The following is a 19,827-nucleotide window of genomic DNA, read 5'->3' as shown; positions in this document are numbered from 1 at the left end:
CTGGGTAGCCTCCAACCTGATGGCATGAACATTGATTTCTTTAACTTCCGTTAATGTCCCTCCTCCCCTTCTTACCCTATCCCTGTTTGTTTATTTATTTTTTTCCCCTTCTTTTCCCTCTCTTTCCCTCTCACAATAACTCCTTGCCTGTTCTCCATCTTCCTCTGGTGCTCCCCTTCCCCTTTCTTTCTTCCAACGTCTTCCATCCTATGATACTCCTCCTTTTCCAGCCTTGTATCCACTTTGCCAATCAACTTTCCAGCTCTTAGCTTCATCCCTCCCCCTCCTGTCTTCTATCGTTTCGGGTCTCCCCCTCCCCCTCCCACTTTCAAATCTCTTACTATCTCTTTTTTCCATTAGTCCTGATGAAGGGTCTTGACCGGAAACGTTGACTGTACTACTTCCTATAGATGCTGCCAGCATTTTGTGTGTGTTCCTCCAGCATTTTCTGTGTTGCTCGGATTTCCAGCATCTGCATATTTTCCCTTGCTTGTAGTTTGGTTGTTTGATTTGAGGTCTGCGAAGAATTCTTTCTCTCATGTCATTTCCACCTATCATCCCTAGACTTTCTGACCCAATCTGGTTCCTGCTTAATTATCTCAGTAGTTAAATCCTTTCCTCTTTTTTTATTTTTTTACATAACTCTGCCTTTTCTCCATCTTGCTGTTCATCTGTGTCTAGTGTTAATTTGGGATATAGTTGCTTCGCCAATGGTGAGCAGACAAATGCCCAGGTTCTGGAATTCTCTTCCTAAACCTGATCTCTCTCTGCTGTTAAAATGTGCGTTGCCTGTTTGACCACTTTCCGGGTAACTGCCATAATATATCTGCTTGTGTTACACTAAGGTTTGTTTGCTAACACTTCTGAAACACCTTAAGCAGTTTAGCTACGTCACTTAAACCTATTGACACTGCCAGGATGAAATTCGTCCCTTGTAATTCATTCCTTTACTAAATCTAGGCAGTCATTCAGAGTAATTCTTCAATATCAGCATTTGTTTTTGTGGAACCTGTCTGTATGTCACAATGATTAATTCAGAATATCACCTCTGCTCTAAAGTCTTGTATCAGCTACAATAATAACTGGGTGGATCTCAATTGCAGTGATTAGAATTGAAGTTATTCAGATGGACAGACTTGGGTATGTTATGATTTGCTTTGTGTTCATTGGATCAAATAATATTGTGTATTACTTCTTAACACACAGTCTCAATATAATGACCACAATATGGGCATTATTAACCTCGTTAATAAAATGCTCTGTACGAATGATTAATACGGTGCTGTCAAAATGAACATAGAATGTAGAACAATACAGAACTGGACAGGACATTTGTGCCAAATGTGATGCCTGTCTATACTAAATGTCCTCCTCTTGTGCATCATCCATTTCTCTCCATCCCCTCATATTCATGTCTCTAAAAGCCTTTTAAACTCCACCAAATTACCTGCTTCCACTACCACCCCTACTAACCCATTCTAGGCAACTGCAATTCTCTGCATTTCCAAACAAACACTTGCCCCTCATGTTGTGTTTAAACTCCTCTTTTTCCCCCATTCCCCTAGCATTAAAAACATGCCCTCTGGAATATGTAATTTCTACCTGGAGAAAAGAGTCTGATTGTCTACTCTAACTATGCCTCTCATAATTTAAAATGCCTTCCAAGTGTCCCCTTCAGCCTCCAATGCTCTGGAGAGAACAATCCAAGTTTGTGCATCCTTATAGCTCACACTCTAGGCAGTATCCAGGCAAAACTCTTCTGTGACCTTTCAACAGTTTCTACTTCCTTCTATGATGAGGCAAAGAGAACTCCTAATACTCTGTGTGTTCTGAGTAAAGCGATGTAGCTGCAGCACGACTTTTACGTCATTATACTCTGCACCAATTAAGGCAAGCATTCCATATGCTGTCTTTACCACATTGCTCACTCGTGTAGCCACTTTCAGTGATCACAGACCTAGAGCCCAGGGTCCCACTCTGCTATACCATTTATTGTATAAACTGGTAGCCCGCTAGACCATCACTTTCTCCTTGCATTAGACCTCCCCAAGTGCAACATCCCACACTTGCCTGGATTAAAATCCATATACCATTTCTATGCCTTTATCTGTAACTGATTGATATCCTGTTGTATTCTTTTATACACTGTCCACAACTCCACTCTTGGTGTCACCAGCAAAGTTGCTAATCCACCTATCTGCATTTTTATCCACACACATTACCACAAACAGCAGAGGTCCCAGAAGTGATCCTTGTGGAACACAAATGATCACATTCTGCCTGCAAGATGAACAGTCTTCCACCCCCAGCCTCTCCTACAGGTAAGCCAGTTCTGAATCCAAAATTACAATTCACACTGGATCCCATGCAACTTTATCTTCTGAATCGGCCTACCATGGGGAACCTTATCAAATGCCTTACTAAAGGCCAAGGAGGGCAATGTCCACTAGCTTACCATCATCACCAAGACCCCCCCCCCAAAAAAAAACTCAGTCAAGTTTGTAAGGTATAATCTGTCCCATACAAAGCTATACTGACTGTCCTTAAGTAGGCCATGTCTTTCCAAATGTGAATGTATCCTATCCCGCATTATCTTCTCTAATAGCTTTTCTACCTTTTGATTTAAAGCTCACTGGCCTACAATTATCTGGATTATCCCTTTTCTCTTCATAATCAAAGGCAAGATCATTGACAAAAGACGATTGAGAATGAAATTGTACTGATGGCATAAGGTTGACGGTATGTGTATGCATTAAGCAAACTAATAGAACATTACATAAATGTAGCATAGTACTAGTTTCTTGTGGTATTTACCATATAGAATCTATTTATTATAGTTAGGTAATTTTGTAAAGTCCACAGAGGTAGAACTTCATTTGTAACATAGTTGTAACACGTGTAACTGGGTAACACTTCCTGCCTGAAAGAAATCTCAAGTTGATCTGTCAAGACTTTGATTCACAAAAGCATGTAAACTTTTCATGGGTGACCCAGGTTCAAATCCTGCTGCCCCCTATATGTTTTCCCCACAACCGTGTGGGTTTCCTCCAACAATCCAAAGACGCACCAGTTGGTAGGTTAATTGGTCATTGTAAATTGTCCTATGACTAGGTTAGGATTATATCAGGAGTTTGCTGGATAGTGTGATTTGAAGGGTCTATTCTGTGCTTTTTCTCAATAAATAGATGAAAATAACTAGGCCTAATAGGTAAGCCATGAATTGGTGTACTAAATTTGGTGTCTATTAACTAGAGCTGAACAGGGAGAACTAAACCCTACAGTAATGGACCAGATAGCTTCTCATTCAAGAACAGTGACATGTTCTGTTTTATACCACTGTAATAAAAGATTTCCTTCATCATTTACCAATACTTTGTGTTTAGATATATTGAAGTTAGCTCAACACAGACGATAGTTTCCATATAAGAAGAATTTTATTAATTCAAGAGAAGTGGGGGTCACAGGCAAATATAGCATTTTTGCCCATTCCTGAATCTCCTGTACCTAATTGTTCCCTAAGCCCTTTTTGTGGGCAGTTAGCTACAGGTATATATAGATTACTTAAGTTTGATGGGTTTTATTCCCTAAAAGTATTCATGTCAGTATAATAGCTTTATAGCCACTGTTACAGGTTCAAGCTTTTTACCCCAGATGTATTGAATCACTTTAATGCAAAATCTCCAAATGATATAGTGGGATTTGAATTTGTCTGCAGGTTAATAGTCCAATTATCTGCAACAACAACACACAAAATGCTGGTGGAACACAGCAGACCAGGCAGCATCTATAGGGAGAAGCGCTGTTGACGTTTCGGGCCGAGACCCTTCATCAGAACTAACTGAAAGGAGAGATACTAAGAGATTTGAAAGTAGTGGGGGGAGGGGGAAATGTGAAATGGTAGGAGAAGACCGGAAGGGGTGGGATGAAGCTAACAGCTGGAAAGGTGATTGGCGAAAGTGATACAGAGCTGGAGAAGCGAAAGGGTCATGGGACGGGAGGCCTCAGGAGAAAGAAAGGGGGGGAGCACCAGAGGGAGATAGAGAACAGGCAAACAACTAAATATGTCAGGGATGGGGTAAGAAGGGGAGGAGGGGCATTAACGGAAGTTAGAGAAGTCAATGTTCATGCCATCAGGTTGGAGGCTACCCAGCTGGTATATAAGGTGTTGTTCCTCCAACCTGAGTTTGGATTCATTTTGACAATAGAGGAGGCCATGGATAGACATATCAGAATGGGAATGGGACGTGGAATTAAAATGTGTGGCCACCGGGAGATCCTGCTTTTTCTGGCGGACTGAGCGTAGGTGTTCCACGAAACGGTCCCCCAGTCTGCATCAGGTCTCACCAATATATAAAAGGCCACACCGGGAGCACCGGACGCAGTATACCACACCAGCCGACTCACAGGTGAAGTGTCGCCTCACCTGGAAGGACTATCTGGGGCCCTGAATGGTGGTGAGGGAGGAAGTGTAAGGGCAGGTGTAGCACTTGTTCCGTTTACAAGGATAAGTGCCAGGAGGGAGATCGGTGGGAAGGGATGGGGGGGACGAGTGGACAAAGGAGTCGCGTAGGGAGCGATCCCTGCGAAAAGCAGAAAGATGGGGGGAGGGAAAAATGTGTTCGGTAGTGGGATCCTGTTGGAGGTGGCGGAAGTTGGACCTGGAGGCTGGTGGGGTGGTAGGTAAGGACAAGGGGAACCCTATCCTGAGTGGGGTGGCGGGTGGATGGGGTGAGGGCAGATGTGCGGGAAATGGGAGAGATGGGTTTGAGAGCAGAGTTGATGGTGGACGAAGGGAAGCCCCTTTGTTTAAAAAAGGAAGACATCTCCTTCGTCCTGGAATGAAAAGCCTCATCCTGAGAGCAGATGCGGCAGAGACGGAGGAATTGTGAGAAGGGGATAGCATTTTTGCAAGAGACAGGGTGGGAAGAGGAATAGTCCAGGTAGCTGTGAGAGTCTGTAGGCTTATAGTAGATATCAGTAGATAGGCCGTCTCCAGAGATGGAGACAGAAAAATCAAGAAAGGGGAGGGAGGTGTCGGAAATGGACCAGGTAAATTTGAGGGCAGGGTGAAAGTTGGAGGCAAAGTTAATGAAGTCTTTTGGTAGTGGGATCCTGTTGGACATTTTTCCCTGCCCCCCCTTTCTGCTTTTTGCAGGGATCGCTCCCTACACGACTCCCTTGTCCACTTGTCCCCCCCCCATCCCTTCCCACCGATCTCCCTCCTGGCACTTATCCTTGTAAACGGAACAAGTGCTACACCTGCCCTTACACTTCCTCCCTCACCACCATTCAGTGCCCCAGATAGTCCTTTCAGGTGAGGCGACACTTCACCTGTGAGTTGGCTGGTGTGGTATACTGCGTTTGGTGCTCCCGGTGTGGCCTTTTATATATTGGTGAGACCCAACGCAGACTGGGAGACCGTTTCGCTGAACACCTACGCTCAGTCCGCCAGAAAAAGCAGGATCTCCCAGTGGCCACACATTTTAATTCCACGTCCCATTCCCATTCTGATATGTCTATCCATGGCCTCCTCTAATGTCAAAATGAATCCAAACTCAGGTTGGAGGAACAACACCTTATATACCAGCTGGGTAGCCTCCAACCTGATGGCATGAACATCGACTTCTCTAACTTCTGTTAATGCCCCTCCTCCCCTTCTTACCCCATCCCTGACATATTTAGTTGTTTGCCTGTTCTCCATCTCCCTCTGGTGCTCCCCCCACCTTTCTTTCTCCTGAGGCCTCCTGTCCCATGATCCTTTCCCTTCTCCAGCTCTGTATTACTTTCGCCAATCACCTTTCCAGCTCTTATCTTCATCCCACCCCCTCCAGTCTTCTATCATTTCGCATCTCCCCCTCCCCCCACTACTTTCAAATCTCTTACTATCTTTCCTTTCGGTTAGTCCTGACGAAGGGTCTCGGCCCGAAATGTCGACAGTGCTTCTCCTTATAGATGCTGCCTGGCCTGCTGTGTTCCACCAGCATTTTGTGTGTGTTGTTGTTTGAATTTCCAGCATCTGCAGATTTCCTCATGTTTGCCAATCATCTGCATACTACTTCCCCAGTAACTTAATCACAATGCTATTGGTTTATTGTAAGATATAAATCAAGACAGCTCACAGTGCAACTTAGCTCACTGTCAAACATGTGGATGCTTTGCCAAGATACCCTGAACTTGTTTGGATATCTGCATCATTTAAACAATGCCACCCATTATCAGATGAAATTCTAAGAAGATGGTGTGTTCAATAGAAGCAGTGAATTTTCTTACAGCTCTGTTTCAGCAAGACATAAGCCTCCTATTTGAGAGGGAATGTTAATTCTCAGTACTAATCTATTGAGATTTCTGGTGTCTTCAGAACAGGTTTCCTCATTACTTACATCTTCCCAGAGAATACTTAGGAAAAAATTTAAATGTGCCTCAGCTTGCATATAAGCAGATGCATATTCCACATCCATAAGACCTAGGAGTAGAATTAGGCCATAGAGCCCATCAAGTCTGATCTGGCATTCCATCATGGTTGACCCTGGATCCCATTCAACTCCATACACCTGTCTTCTTACCATATCCCTAGGTACCCCGACCAATCAGGAATCTATCAAATTCTGCTTTGAATATACCCACAGATTTAGCCTCAACTACAGTCCCCAGATTCACCAATCTTTGGCAAAAACAAAACTCCTTACCTCTGTTCAAAAAGATCACCCCTCTATTTTGAGACTGTGCCTTCTAGTTCTGGATGCCCCCACTGGGGGAAACATCTCCACATCCACCTTAACTAGTCCTTTCAACATTTGGTTGGCTTCAATGAGATCCCCACACATTCTGCTAAATTCCAGTGAGTACAGGCCCAAAGCTGCCAAATGCTCCTTCATCCTCATAAACCTCCTCTGGACTGTCTCCAATGATAGTATATCCTTTCTGAGATAAGGGGCCCAAAACTGTTGACAATACTTAAAGTGCAACCTGACTAATGTCTTATAAAGCTTCATCATTATCTCCTTGTTTTTATATTCTACTCCGCTCAAAAAAGAAATGCCAAGCTTGCATTGGCCGCCTTTATCCTCCTGGGAGTCTTACATGAGGACTCCTAAGTCCCTCTGCACCTCTGATGTTTGAATATTCTCCACATTTAGATAATAGTCTGCACTATTGTTCCTTTTACCAAAATGTAGCTGCAGCTGGATCTTCAACTTCCTCACAGACAGGACCCAGGCTGTAAAAGTAGGGGACAAGCTCTCCTCTACAATCACTCTGAGCACCAGTGCCCCACAAGGCTGTGTACTCAGCCCCCTGCTGTACTCACTGTATACCCATGATTGTGTAGCCAAGTTTCCATCAAACTCAATATATAGTTTGCTGATGACACCACAATTGTAGGCCGTATCTTGGGTAATGATGAGTCTGAGTACAGAGACGAAATTAAGAACTTGGTGGCATGGTGCGAAGACAATAACCTATCCCTCAATGTCAGCAAGAAGAAGGAATAGGTTGTTGACTTCAGAAGGAGTAGCGGACTGCACGACCCCATCTACATCGGTGGTGCGCAGGTGGAACAGGTCAAAAGCTTTAAGTTCCTCGGGGTGAATATCACAAATGACCTTACTTGGTCTAACCAAGCAGAATCCACTGCCAAGAAAGCCCACCAGTGCCTTTACTTCCTGAGAAAGCTGAAGAAATTTGGCCTGTCCCCTAAAACCCTCACTAATTTTTATAGGTGCACCGTTGAAAGCATTCTTCTAGGGTGCATCACAACCTGGTATGGAAGTTGTCCTGTCCAAGACCGGAAGAAGCTGCAGAAGATCATGAACATAGCTTGGCACATCACACAAACCAATCTTCCATCCTTGGACTCACTTTACACCACATGCTGTCGGAGCAGTGCTGCCAGGATAATCAAGGACATGACCTACCCAGCCAACACACTTGTTGTCCCACTTCCCTCCAGGAGCAGGTTCAGGAGCATGAAGATTCATATGGCCAGATCTGGGAACAACTTCTTTCCAACTGTGATAAGACTGCTGAACAGATCCTGACCCGGATCTGGGCCGTACCTTCCAAGTATCTGGACCTGAATTGCACTACCTTACTTTCCCTTTTCTATTTTCTAATTATGATTTATAATTTAAATTTTTATTATATTTACTTCGATTTGTACTTCAGGGAGCGTGAAGCACAGAAACAAATATCACTGTGATGATTGTATGCTCTAGTATCAATTATTTGGTGACAATAATGTATGTATTATCATACATTTCCCAGCACTGCATTCCATCTGCCATTTCTTTCACATTCTTCCAATTTGTCTAAGTCCTGCCGCAATAACATTGCTTTCTCAGCCTATCCCTCTACCTATTTTCATAACATTTGCAAATTTTGTCACAAAGTCATCAATTCCATTACCTAAGTCATTGATAAACAATGTGAAAAGTAACGGTCCTAATACTGACCACTGAGAAACACCATTAGTCAGTGGAGCCAACTAGAAAAGGCCCCCATTATTCTCACTCACTGCCTGTCATTTTATCTTGTTAAGCAACTTCATGTTAGACACCTTATCAAATGCCTTCTGAAAATCTATGTAAATTTCATCCACTGCCTCTCTTTTGTCCACCCTGTTTTTCACTTCCTCAAAGATTTGTCAGGCAAGGTTTCCCTTCACAGAAACCATGCTGACTTTTATTTATTTTGTCATTAGTCTCCAAGTACCCTGAAACTTCATCCTTAATAATAGACTCCAACACTTTCCAACCACTGAGGTTAGGCAAACTGGCCTATAATTTCCTTTCTTTTGTCTTCCTCCCTTCTTAAAGAGTGGGGTGACATTTGCAATTTTCCAGTCCTCCAAGACCATCAAGTGACTTTTTTTAAAAGATCATGACCAATGCATCCATTATCTCTTCAGCAACCTCTTTCTGGACTCTGGGATATAGTCCATCTGGTCCAAGTGACTTACAGTGCCTGTAAAAAGTATTTACTCCCCTTGTAAGTTTTCATGTTTTAATGTTTTACAAAACTGAGTCACAGTGGATTTAATTTGGCTTTTTTGACACTGATCAACAGAAAATGACTCTTTTATGTCAAAGTGAAAACAAAACTCTACAAAGTGATCTAAATTAATTACAAATATAAAATAAATTAATAGATTACAATTACAGCCTTGAGTCTGTGTGGGTAGAACTCTATCAGCTTTGTACATCTGGACACTGCAATTTTTCCCCACTCTTCTTTACAGAACTGCTCAAGTTCTGTCTGATTGCATGAGGATCATGCGTGAACAGTGCTTTTCAAGACCAGCCCCAAATTCTCATTTAGATTGAGGTCTAGACTCTGATTTAAACAGTAACTTTGTTGTTTTTAAGCCATTCCAGTGTATCTTTGGCTTTATGCTAGGGGTCATCGTCTTGCTGGAAAACAAATCTTCTCCCAGGTTACAGTTCTCTTGCAGACTACACCAGGATTTCCCTGTATTTTGCTGCATTAATTTTACCCTCTAGAGTGTTCATAGGTCACCGCTTCCCTCACAAGTCCCCTTCTTACATGGTCACTCGGAGTTTGAGGGTGACCTGCTCCAGGCAGTTTTGTAGCTGTGCTATATTCTTTCCATTTCTAAATTCTAAATGATTGATTTAACTGTACTCCAAGGGATATTCAGTGACTTGGAAAGTTTCTTGTACTTGTGCTTTTTAATAACCTTTTCGCGGAGTTGATTGTTCCTTTGTCTTCATGGTGTAGTTTTACTGAGGATACTAACTCACCAGCAGTTGGACCTTCCAGATGATAGGTGTATTTTTACTACAACAGCTGAAACACCCTGAATGCACATGGTGATATCCATTTAACTAATTATGTAACTTCTAAAAACAATTGGCTGTGCCTGTGACAATTTGGTGTGTCATTTTAAAAGGAGTGAATCAATTATTATGCTGAATACATTTTATGGGAACTGCATCCACCTTAAGACTTTTCAGTTTGCCTAGCACTTTTTCTTTTGTAATAGCAATGGCACTCACTCCTACTCCCTGACACTCATGGACCTCTAGCAGATAGAGGTGTCTTCCACAGTAAAGACTGAAGCAAAGTACTTACTAAGTTCATCTGCCATTTCTTTGTCCCTCATTACTATCTGACCAGCATAATTTTCCTGTGGTCCAATATCAACTCTCACCTCCCTTTAATTTTTTATATATATTAACCTAGAACATAGAAATTTGCAGTACATTACAGGCCCTTCAGCCCACAATGTTGTGCCAACCATGTAACCTACTCTAGAAACTGCCTAGAATTTCCCTAGTGCATACCCCTCTATTTTTCTAAGCTCCATGTACCTAAGAGGCTCTTAAAATACCCTGTTGTATCCACTTCCACCACTGTCCCCTGTAGTGCATTCCATTATAGAATGCAAACCATATTATTGGCTAGTTTGCCCTCATATTTCACCTTTTCCCTTCTTGTAGCTTTTTTAGTTGCCTTTTGTTGGATTTTAAAAGCTTCCCATTCATCCAACTCCCCACTCACTTTTGGTACCTTATGTTCTTTCCTTGGCTTTTAGCAGTCCTTAACTTCACTTGTCAGCAATGGTGGCCTAGCCCTGCCATTTATTAACTTCTTCTGTGACCACACCTCTCCTACGCCTTGTGAACTATTCCCGGAAACTTAAGCCATCTCTGTTCTGCTGTCATCCCTAACAGTATCTCCCTCTAATCCACCTGGGCAAGCTCCTCTCTCATGCCTCTGTAATTCCCTTTAGTCCATTGCGATACTGATACATGTGACTTATGCTTTTGTCTCTCAAATTGCAGTATGAATTCAATCATATTGTGATCATAGCCTCCTAAGGGTTCCTTTACATTAAGCTGACTAATAAAATCTGGGTTATTATACAACACACAAACTAAGATCACCTTTTCCTTAGTGGGCTTGAGCACAAGCTGCTCTAAAAAGCCATCTTGTAGGCATTCAACAGATTCCTTCTTTTGTGATCCACCACCAACCTGATTTTCCCAATCCTTTTGCATATTGAAGTGCCCAATTACAATTTGACATTACCCTTACTACGTGTCCTTCCCAGTTCCCTTTGCAATCTCAACCGCAGATCTTGGCTACTATTTGAAGGCCTATATATGATTCCCATAATGTTTTTTTTTACCTTTGCAGTTTCATAACTCCACCCACAAAGATTCAACATTCTCTGACTTTGTCAACTCTTTCCAAAGATGTAATTTCATCTCTTACAAATAAAGCCACACTACCACCTATGCCTCCCTGCCTGTCCTTTCAATACAAAGTTAAATCCATGTTAAACTCCCAACTATGACCTCCTTACAGTCACGACTGAGGCTACGCCCACACTACACCAGATAAATCCGTAACTGAAGCTTTTTCTCTTTTTTACCCTCCATCCACACTAAAACAGCGTTTTCGTCCCCTGAAAACAGAGATTTTCAGAAACGCCCTCCAGAGTGTGTAATTTTGAAAATGCCCGATTGGCTGGAGCAATATGGACGGGGTACCAGGAGAAATCTAAAAACACTGTCATGACGGGCCGGACCACAGATGGTGACGGCAGCGCACCATTTCATTATTTTCTTGAATGCAACCTAACAATTTCAGAATAGATGGCAATGAGACTGAAGCCAGAGGAGTTAGAAATACTTTGACCCATAACTTACTGAATAAATAAGTATACTCACTTTGCCCTGTTTTCTGTCTTTGCTCGTATGAAGGTGGTTTACCTTTTTATGCAAGTACTTCTCTGACAATAGATGTGTAGCAGCCCAATGTAACATTGTATGGAAATACAAGATAACACTGATGCAGAGATGTTTTATACATTTAACAAGGTGCACTATTAATGCAACAGAGTTTATTTTTCAATGTTTGTCGTTAGCCAGGTCATACTGTCCGCAAACTCCCTGTCGGTTGCCTCCATACACTACAGTATTTGTTCTTTTTTTAGTTTTAAGTCCTACTGTGCGAGAGCCAGCAGCTGTCCGTTGTTTAAGTTTTTCTAGTCTGTAACTGAGCAAACGCACACCAAGTCTTTCACGGTGAGATTTGACACTAAATATATCACTTGTTTTCGGTAGATGTGTCCTGCGCATGTGCAGTGGGAGGAGATTCGCTGAAATCTCCATTTCAATGTGGACAGAGATATTTTTTAAAACGCATAGTGTGGACACCTATCCTTTTTTTGTGAAACCGGCGTTTTCAAAAATATCCGGTCTGGTGTGGACGCCTATCATTTTTATGCGAAACCGGCGTTTTCAAGTTATCCGGTCTAGTGTGGACGTAGACTCAGTGATGTCCTCAACATCATGCCAATCAATCTGTAATTGCGCCATGAGTTTCTCTACTGTGTTCCAAGTGCAATGTCCATTTAAACACTGTACCTTAAGTCCTGCATTCTTTGTCCTTAAGAATTTACCTCTGTGGTACAACTTAGTTATTTGGTCTGTTTGCAGTTGTAGTTGATTGTTAGCTTGTCCTTCCTTACATAACCTACTTGTAAACCTGCTGGCTCATTGTAATCACTTATACTGGTTCCCATTCCCCTGCCATATTAGTTTAAACCACTCATCCTTAAGATTAAAAAAACTGCATCCTTGTGAGCAAGTCCCTGAAATGAGTTGTACAGCATGTCCCCCTCTAAGCGCAGTGGCTTGTTAATTTTAGATGGAGTCCGTTCAATTTTCTTGTGTAAAGCTACATCATTTTTTTCTGATCACTGCAGAGCTCTACCCAGGCTGATGGAAATTTCATTTGCAAGTGTTGAACTTTCAGGTATATATTCCTTGCATCACAAATCTTCACTATCCTTGCCTCAACATCATTCCCCCCCCCCAAAAAGTAACAAAATCCAGAAATTCTGTTTTGCTTCATTGCAGCATTTCAGCAAGCTGCAGTTTAGAGTTAACATTCTTCAACTCAAACAAAACAACCAAACTGATATTGTCTTCCTTTTTTAAAAAAAAAATCAGTGCTTACAATCACCTTTAGCCATAGCTCTACTTATTGGAATTAGAAACTGCATCTGCTACTTGAGAGCAGCAATTCTGAAAATAAAGATTTCAATGTAATGCAGTAAGATGAACAGATAAGTGTAATGACCATATAATTGTTGTATTTTCCATTATGCAAATTGTGTTTCATGAGGCTTTACTTACTATTAATCTTAAAGAGTAATATTTCCATCTAAGCCATGCCAAACAGTAGCTACTCTTCAAAAAAAGTTTTATTGTAACTCAAGGGGAATTCACGTTTCTTTTTTAAAAACGTTACAGAAGCTGCTCACATATAGAGTATATATAAAAAGATCTAAAATCTCTTACACTGAAATACCTAATTTTGAGATAACTATTTACACCACTTCTGCACACATTAGTACATTACTGGGGACAGTCACACTAGCTCTGCACAATGAACTCATCGTGGTTTTATGTATTGAGCAGATAATAGAGTTAAAGCTTAATTGGTAGTTAGACGACTTCGATTTCTTATAATTCTTGCTTCAGTAGAACTTGGGCTGCTTTCATGTTTTGTATCACTAAAAACAGAGGGAAAAAAGTGTTACTTAAGGGATATGTAAGCTTGAAGTTACATCAATTACAGCTTCCTATTGCACCGAGCTCTAGAGTACACATCTTTACAGCTCTATATGCCCCTGAAGTCAATGCAGATTTGAAAGTTTTTCCTTGTAGTACGAAGTAGGATTATATTTATGAATACACATTTGCTATTGCAAGCTGGTACCCATTGTGGATGCCCATTCAAGTATTAGTGTATTTTAATATGGTTTTGTTACACAGGGGCCATGACTGTCAGGGAAAACTTCATACTCAAGTTGCAAGAGAATCTATTATGCAAATATATCATTAGAGTATATGCTTCAAATCAGGCAGTTTTGCAGAGTGTAATAGGATATTAGCATTGTGTTAGATTATACAAACTGTCAGAGTATTATAGAAGGAAAATCATTTGGATAAGACAATGAAATGATCATCTCCAGTACCTTTGCTTTCATTTCAAATCTACAGAATTTGAAGTCTTCCCCCCCCCCACCCCCCCAGCTTTTTTTTTTGTTCTTTTAGCCAAAGCCTTGAAGAACAACTCTTAAGGTAATAGCAAATAAAGTTAATAACCATGGAATAAAAGTTTTGTTCTGCAATATCCAGCAGGACAATCGTCATCTGTGCAAGCTTTTGCATTAAAGAAAAGCTCACTCTTGATCATTCATTTGTAGTTACTGGCCTATAGACTAGGAGGTTGTTTTGCATGAGATTAACATTCATCAGGATATTATAAACTTTGAAATCCCAGAAGGGAAAAGCTGTACTTGTGGTACACACAACAATTAAAGCAAATCTGAAGCAACAATTTATTAATTGAGAATGTATAGAAGGCCAATGTTCCTAACATGTTTTGAGCTGGAACCTTGCCTGCTGGAAGCATTAGGAAATCAGTGTTTTCACAGTCCTACATATTTTCTGTACCATCTTGACATGGTCCAACGGGCAGTAGACCTCAGCTCTCTTGAGCAACACTGAAGCTGTAGGTGCTAATATAATAATCAATTGTGCACCTTTCAATGTTGAAGAGAATTCGGAATTGCTCCAGTTATGCACTGCCATTACTAGTGCTCACAATGCAAGGACATTTTACAATATAAGTAGGTTAACAAAATACAAAACATTAATGATTGTGGCAATAACTTTGCACTTGAAAAGCAGCATTTTTACACTTACAGAGATCTATGTCACCTTCCTCATAGGTGTATCTTCGATTGTCATATCTCCCTCTGAGATCTGCTCTCACTGTTAAAGAGGGATCTGTGTTTAAAGAAATAAAATCAGTATTTACAAGTACAGACCGAGCATTAACAAATATTTGACGTGTCACTCGCATAACAGGTTTACAGTTCTTACCTATAAAAAGGATTCTGGGAACATACTGACCATCAGGCCACAGGTTTGCATCTTCTGTCTCAAACTGGAATAAACATTTTTAGTTGTTAGTGATTTCACCATTAATTGTAAGCAAACTGAATCATTTTAATATTAGCATTTTGAATCAATAATGCAAATTAACTAAAGTACAGACAATGTGCCTAATTTATTGGAACAATGTGATCTTTTAGTTTAATGGGGCATCCATCAAAGAAAAACAAATTAGTTTTCCACTCCCCTCCCCCCAGCTTCCAAAAGCTCAGTTAACAGAGAAGCCCATGAGCAATGGGGATCGATACCAAAAGGACATTGAACAGTTCATTGAAACCTGCAATCTAGTGTGCAGAGATCATTGTAGTGCATTTCCAATACAGAATACAATTTCATTGCTGCCTATCCTTCTAACTTTTCCCAATAAGACATGGAAGACATGGAACCATGGAATGGTTATATAGATGGATCAAGTTTCTACCAAGGAAATAATTAAACATACTGGAATCATATGGTTTTTCAACTCAAGGAGCCAATTTGACATTTGGCTTCAGTTTCACTATACCCTCATAAAGTTAACTCAATGCAATTCCATTCCAAAACACTGGGTAATAATACCCATATTGATAAAAACATTGATTGGACTAAGCATTGAAGTGGTCAAATAAAGTAAGCATTTATGGTTACAATCTACCTCTAGCAAAGTTTTCAAATTTGAGTTTAGGAAATGCTGTGAAGGACCTAGCTAAAATTAGTTAATTTACATTCTTTTGAATTAAAGTGAGTTTAATTAGTTTAAATCCCTGTGATTTAGTAACTTGATTTTTAAATTTCACTGTAGCAAAGCAATATGATGTTAGTTACAGCATTTCCATAAAAGGGATGCTGTAGCTCTCCTACAGGTTGACAATTTATATTCAATGCAGGGCCTGACATAGAACAAGATGGCTTCTACTAAGGAATATTTCACCAAGTTAACCACTGGCAGCAGAATGGGAAATGGTGGGCAAGAGCTGCTAACATGGAAATCTTGTGTCCTTGAACTAAGTGTCCAACTATTTTATTCTCTTGTTGTTCCTCCCATTTACAGTGACTTCCGTTCTAAGACTTAATGTAAACAAGTAAATTCTGCAAACACAGGAAGTAGCTTATCAAATGAAGCAGCATAGAGATATTACAGAATGAGCTTAAACATTGCAAGGCGAAGTTAATACAGGAACTTATAGATTTAAGCATAACATTTTGCTCCTAATTTCAGTGTGCAACACACTTCATGGTGCAGAAATAAATTAGGATGAAGTAAGACACTTCTATCTAACTACATATTCAACCAAAGCAGAATTCCATTAGAAATGTTGGACACAGCAGCTAAAATACAGAAATCAGGTGACACTGTCAGTCACAATACCCTTATTTCTGCTCAGGCAGTCAATGTACTCTATCTGATTGTACCCATCTCCAAAACAGTAGGTCAAGAAAGGAGGTTTGGGACTAGTGCGGACAGAAGCCACAAGGTTAATTCTTAGCATCACTACATGGCTGATGAGAGACATTAGACCATGTAAATCACCAGATGAAATGCCCAAGTCTTGTAGATATATTCAAGTGGAAGCTCCAAAAAAAAAGGTAACCTGGTGTGTTACTTCGCATAAATTACAAGACTACAATAAGTGGACAACTTTGAATTTAAAAGCAAAAACTTACACTTAATGAAGGCTTTCACCATTGTTGCAGTATTGCTTAGTGCTTTTAAAAAAATTTATATTTTTTTTGCTCAGCACAATACAAATTTCCAGATACATTTACATTTCTTCCCCTCACAAATATCAGCTATCAGAACACTTCCATCAAAATATAGACATCACCGCAACATCCTATACAAAAGCCCTTATTAGTATAGCAGACAGGTTTACATCTACGTACTGCAGAAAAGGTTGACATGTTTTATGAAAACTACCGGTAGTTGCTTTTGAGTGTACCACACATGTCAAAAAGTCCAAAGGAATGTATTCCATGATTAATTTACGCCAACCAAGAAGATCAGGGGCCTTATCGGATATCCAACAGAGTAAAATGTTCTTCCTCACACAAGGTCAGGATGTTAAAAAGTTTTTTCTGATGTGCATTAATAATATGACTGCTGGGTAAGCCTAAGAGAAGAGACACTGGGTCCAGTTCAAGCTCCATCTTCAGAATCTTTTCCATGTCACCCAAAATATCACTCCAGTATGCCTGAAGTTTGGGACAAATCCAAAAACAGTGGGTGGAAGTTCCAGTATTTACTTTACATTTAGAACACATTGCAAAAACCCCCGTCTTAAATTTTAGAGATGATCTGGAGTCAGCTGGGTTTTGTGCAGAATTTTGAGGTGCAATACTTTAGTTCTATTACAAGCTGAAATTTTCATGGTAAAAATGACTGGAGTCATTTGTATTGGGTAGAGAAGGCGAGGAAGAATGTTCATTTTGAGCAAGGATATTCAGCCAAGCCAAGAAATGGGAAGAGTGCTCCATCGCCCAAGATCCTGTTTGATTTTGTCAAATAACTGTGTAAAGTTAGCTTTGAACAATTGATCAAACATAGGTGTGATAAATATGCCTAAGTAAACAAAACCATTCTGCAACCATTTAAAGAGGAAAGCACCCTGAGTGACAGGTACCTGCTGCAGATTCCCCAGAGGCATAGCTTCTAATTTAGTAAAGTTGATTTTATAACCTGAGAAGGCACTAAATGAATTAATGCATTATACAAGGTGGTGCACTGATATAGCAGGGTTTGATAAAATTAGAACATCATCTGCATACAATGTAAATTTATGTGACTTTAGTCCCATGTCTGGAGCTGATATTTTGGGGTCTTTTTAAAGTAACATCTCACTTACCACAAGATTAAGCATAACAAAGTCTTCTTTTGCCATTTTCTGAACTTCTTTATTCTCAGCAAATGCCTTCTTCAATTCTAAAGTAGAAAGTCACAATAAAGTATGAAAAAGTAGAAAGTCACAATAAAGTATGAAAAAGTAGTGCAGTGCAGCAAGTTCTTCTAGAATCTGGATGAAGTGCTGCTGGTCTTTCATATTAGCACAAAGCTATTCTACTGCTACTTCAGTGAACGCATAGGATGAAATGCTTGCCAAAGAAATCACTCACTTTGAGAGAACTGGCAATCTTCCAAGTGATGGATCACCATTAAAGGTCGGTTGCTGAAATGCAAAATAATATTCAATGTAAAACAACCGCAATTCTGATAAGCTAGCCCACAAATCAGTAAAGACTGTTGTAAATAACTGAAAATATACAAAATTTGTTAACTCCTATCCTTCACTTTTTAAAATTTTTTTAGAGCGATTGGGGCTGAAAACCAGGAAAATAACTCTTAATTCCACTTTTTCCAACTCACCACTTGCTACTTTGAATGCTTCTTTCGCCCTGTAAAACCTATGGAATTTCTTTCATCTGTGGTAAGTTCCCAAGTGGTTCCCTTCAATATCTTGTAACTTTTCCTACCTAGTTGCTGTTGTTACACTCCGACTAGTAACTTTAGACGTTTCCCCTTAAAGTTCACCTAGTCTTAGTCAATCCCTGCAAATATCTTAGTCAGCCGTTTCACCTCTGTGTTTGCTTAATTATTATAGCATCTACTTGCTAACTTTGATGTACATGTATAGGGGGGATCGAAAGGACAGGTGCCGCGCAGCGAGTTCCAACAGACACCAGAGAGCGCTTTCAGCCAAAAAGTGATTGTTACCTTTTTCTGGCTTTGTACAGCCCTTCTTTGTAGGTCTGAACCCAATTAACGTCATCGGCCCATCCTATGAAAAGTAAAATATGCATATGTAACCCTACAGACACTATCACAAGGAAAGCGAAAAGAGCTGCGATGGAATACGGTCAGAAGCAGTAAGGGAAGTTATAAATTATTTACCTCTAGATAGAGAGGGAGGACATTTCTTCTCTTTTGCGGGTTCTTTCTCGGGCTTCTTCGTTTGTCCAACGGGGCCTCTCGCCAGAGAGCCCGTAACAGCAGCCAGCAGCACCAGCAGGAAAAAAGAAAATTCAGACATTGCGGACGAATTCAAATTCACGCAGATTGCTGGAGAGACAGAACGTAAAATCAGCAATGTAATGTGTTCTGACAGTTCTGCAAAAGTACATTCGCCTCTAATTAATTCCCAAGCAAGAAGACTAGAACAAAGCTGAGATTGCGACAAGTGTTTTGCTTCTATGATTTTCAAAAACTAAGGCTTATCTCCTACTTACCGCGGTGGGTTATCAGTGAATCAGAAATGAGAGCTGTTTAGACCTTTCGGTAAGCCAGGTGTGTATTGGCTCCAAATATATACTCGAAGTTAGCCATCCCATTGGCCGCCATCCTTTCATCGCCCTCCCCAATTTCAAAATACAGGAAGAATGGGCTTTCCCGAGAAAATAAATCATTTCTGTACATAATGAAAATTTTGAAAAACTTGAGTTCAGAATTCTCAAAGTACTGCATTTTAGAGGTGATTTTGCAGGGGTCTGGGCAAAAATGATGGATTATTTAGGAAGTTTGGCACTTTTTTCAAAAGATTGGGTAATTCAAATCAGTCTCTTGAAAATTCTGAAAGGTGACGGGTCTGTCTACTATTGGCTGAAAGTTTTACTGACAACTTGGTAATAGTTTTAATTGTATTCTAATTTGAATCGAGAGCTGATTCACAACTTGTAAGCCTTTTGTTAGGACGAATGATTCTAATATATCTGCAAAAGCAGGTTTTATGTTGGACACACAAAATGAATTTATATAAAGCAACAATATCCTTAAAACAAAAGACTTTGAAAGAGATCTCTGTTTTCATTTATTGGTTCCAATAAGTTCAACAATAAGATTTTCTTCAGTCTTGATTTTAGT

The 19,827-nt window shown here is 40.3% G+C and overlaps 1 protein-coding gene across 1 annotated transcript; it reads right to left on the bottom strand.

Annotated features, from left to right (window-relative positions):
- Positions 1-13,216: 13,216 nt before the first annotated feature.
- LOC140732026 (anterior gradient protein 3-like) lies at positions 13,217-19,326 on the bottom strand. The gene is made up of 8 exons (XM_073054113.1): positions 19,197-19,326; positions 18,862-19,029; positions 18,685-18,748; positions 18,087-18,139; positions 17,819-17,895; positions 14,925-14,988; positions 14,745-14,828; positions 13,217-13,546 (listed from the first exon to the last, which is right to left on the bottom strand). Exons 2-8 carry the CDS (start codon positions 18,998-19,000, stop codon positions 13,497-13,499), a joined length of 531 nt encoding a protein of 176 aa, XP_072910214.1. The 5' UTR covers positions 19,001-19,029; positions 19,197-19,326; the 3' UTR covers positions 13,217-13,496.
- Between the last annotated feature and the right edge of the window lie 501 nt (positions 19,327-19,827).

This window comes from Hemitrygon akajei, chromosome 8 (assembly GCF_048418815.1).
Source record: "Hemitrygon akajei chromosome 8, sHemAka1.3, whole genome shotgun sequence".
In the NCBI taxonomy this organism is placed as follows: Eukaryota; Metazoa; Chordata; class Chondrichthyes; order Myliobatiformes; family Dasyatidae; genus Hemitrygon; species Hemitrygon akajei.
Note: the sequence above shows the minus strand (reverse complement) of the source record. Positions and strands in the feature narration are given on the sequence as shown.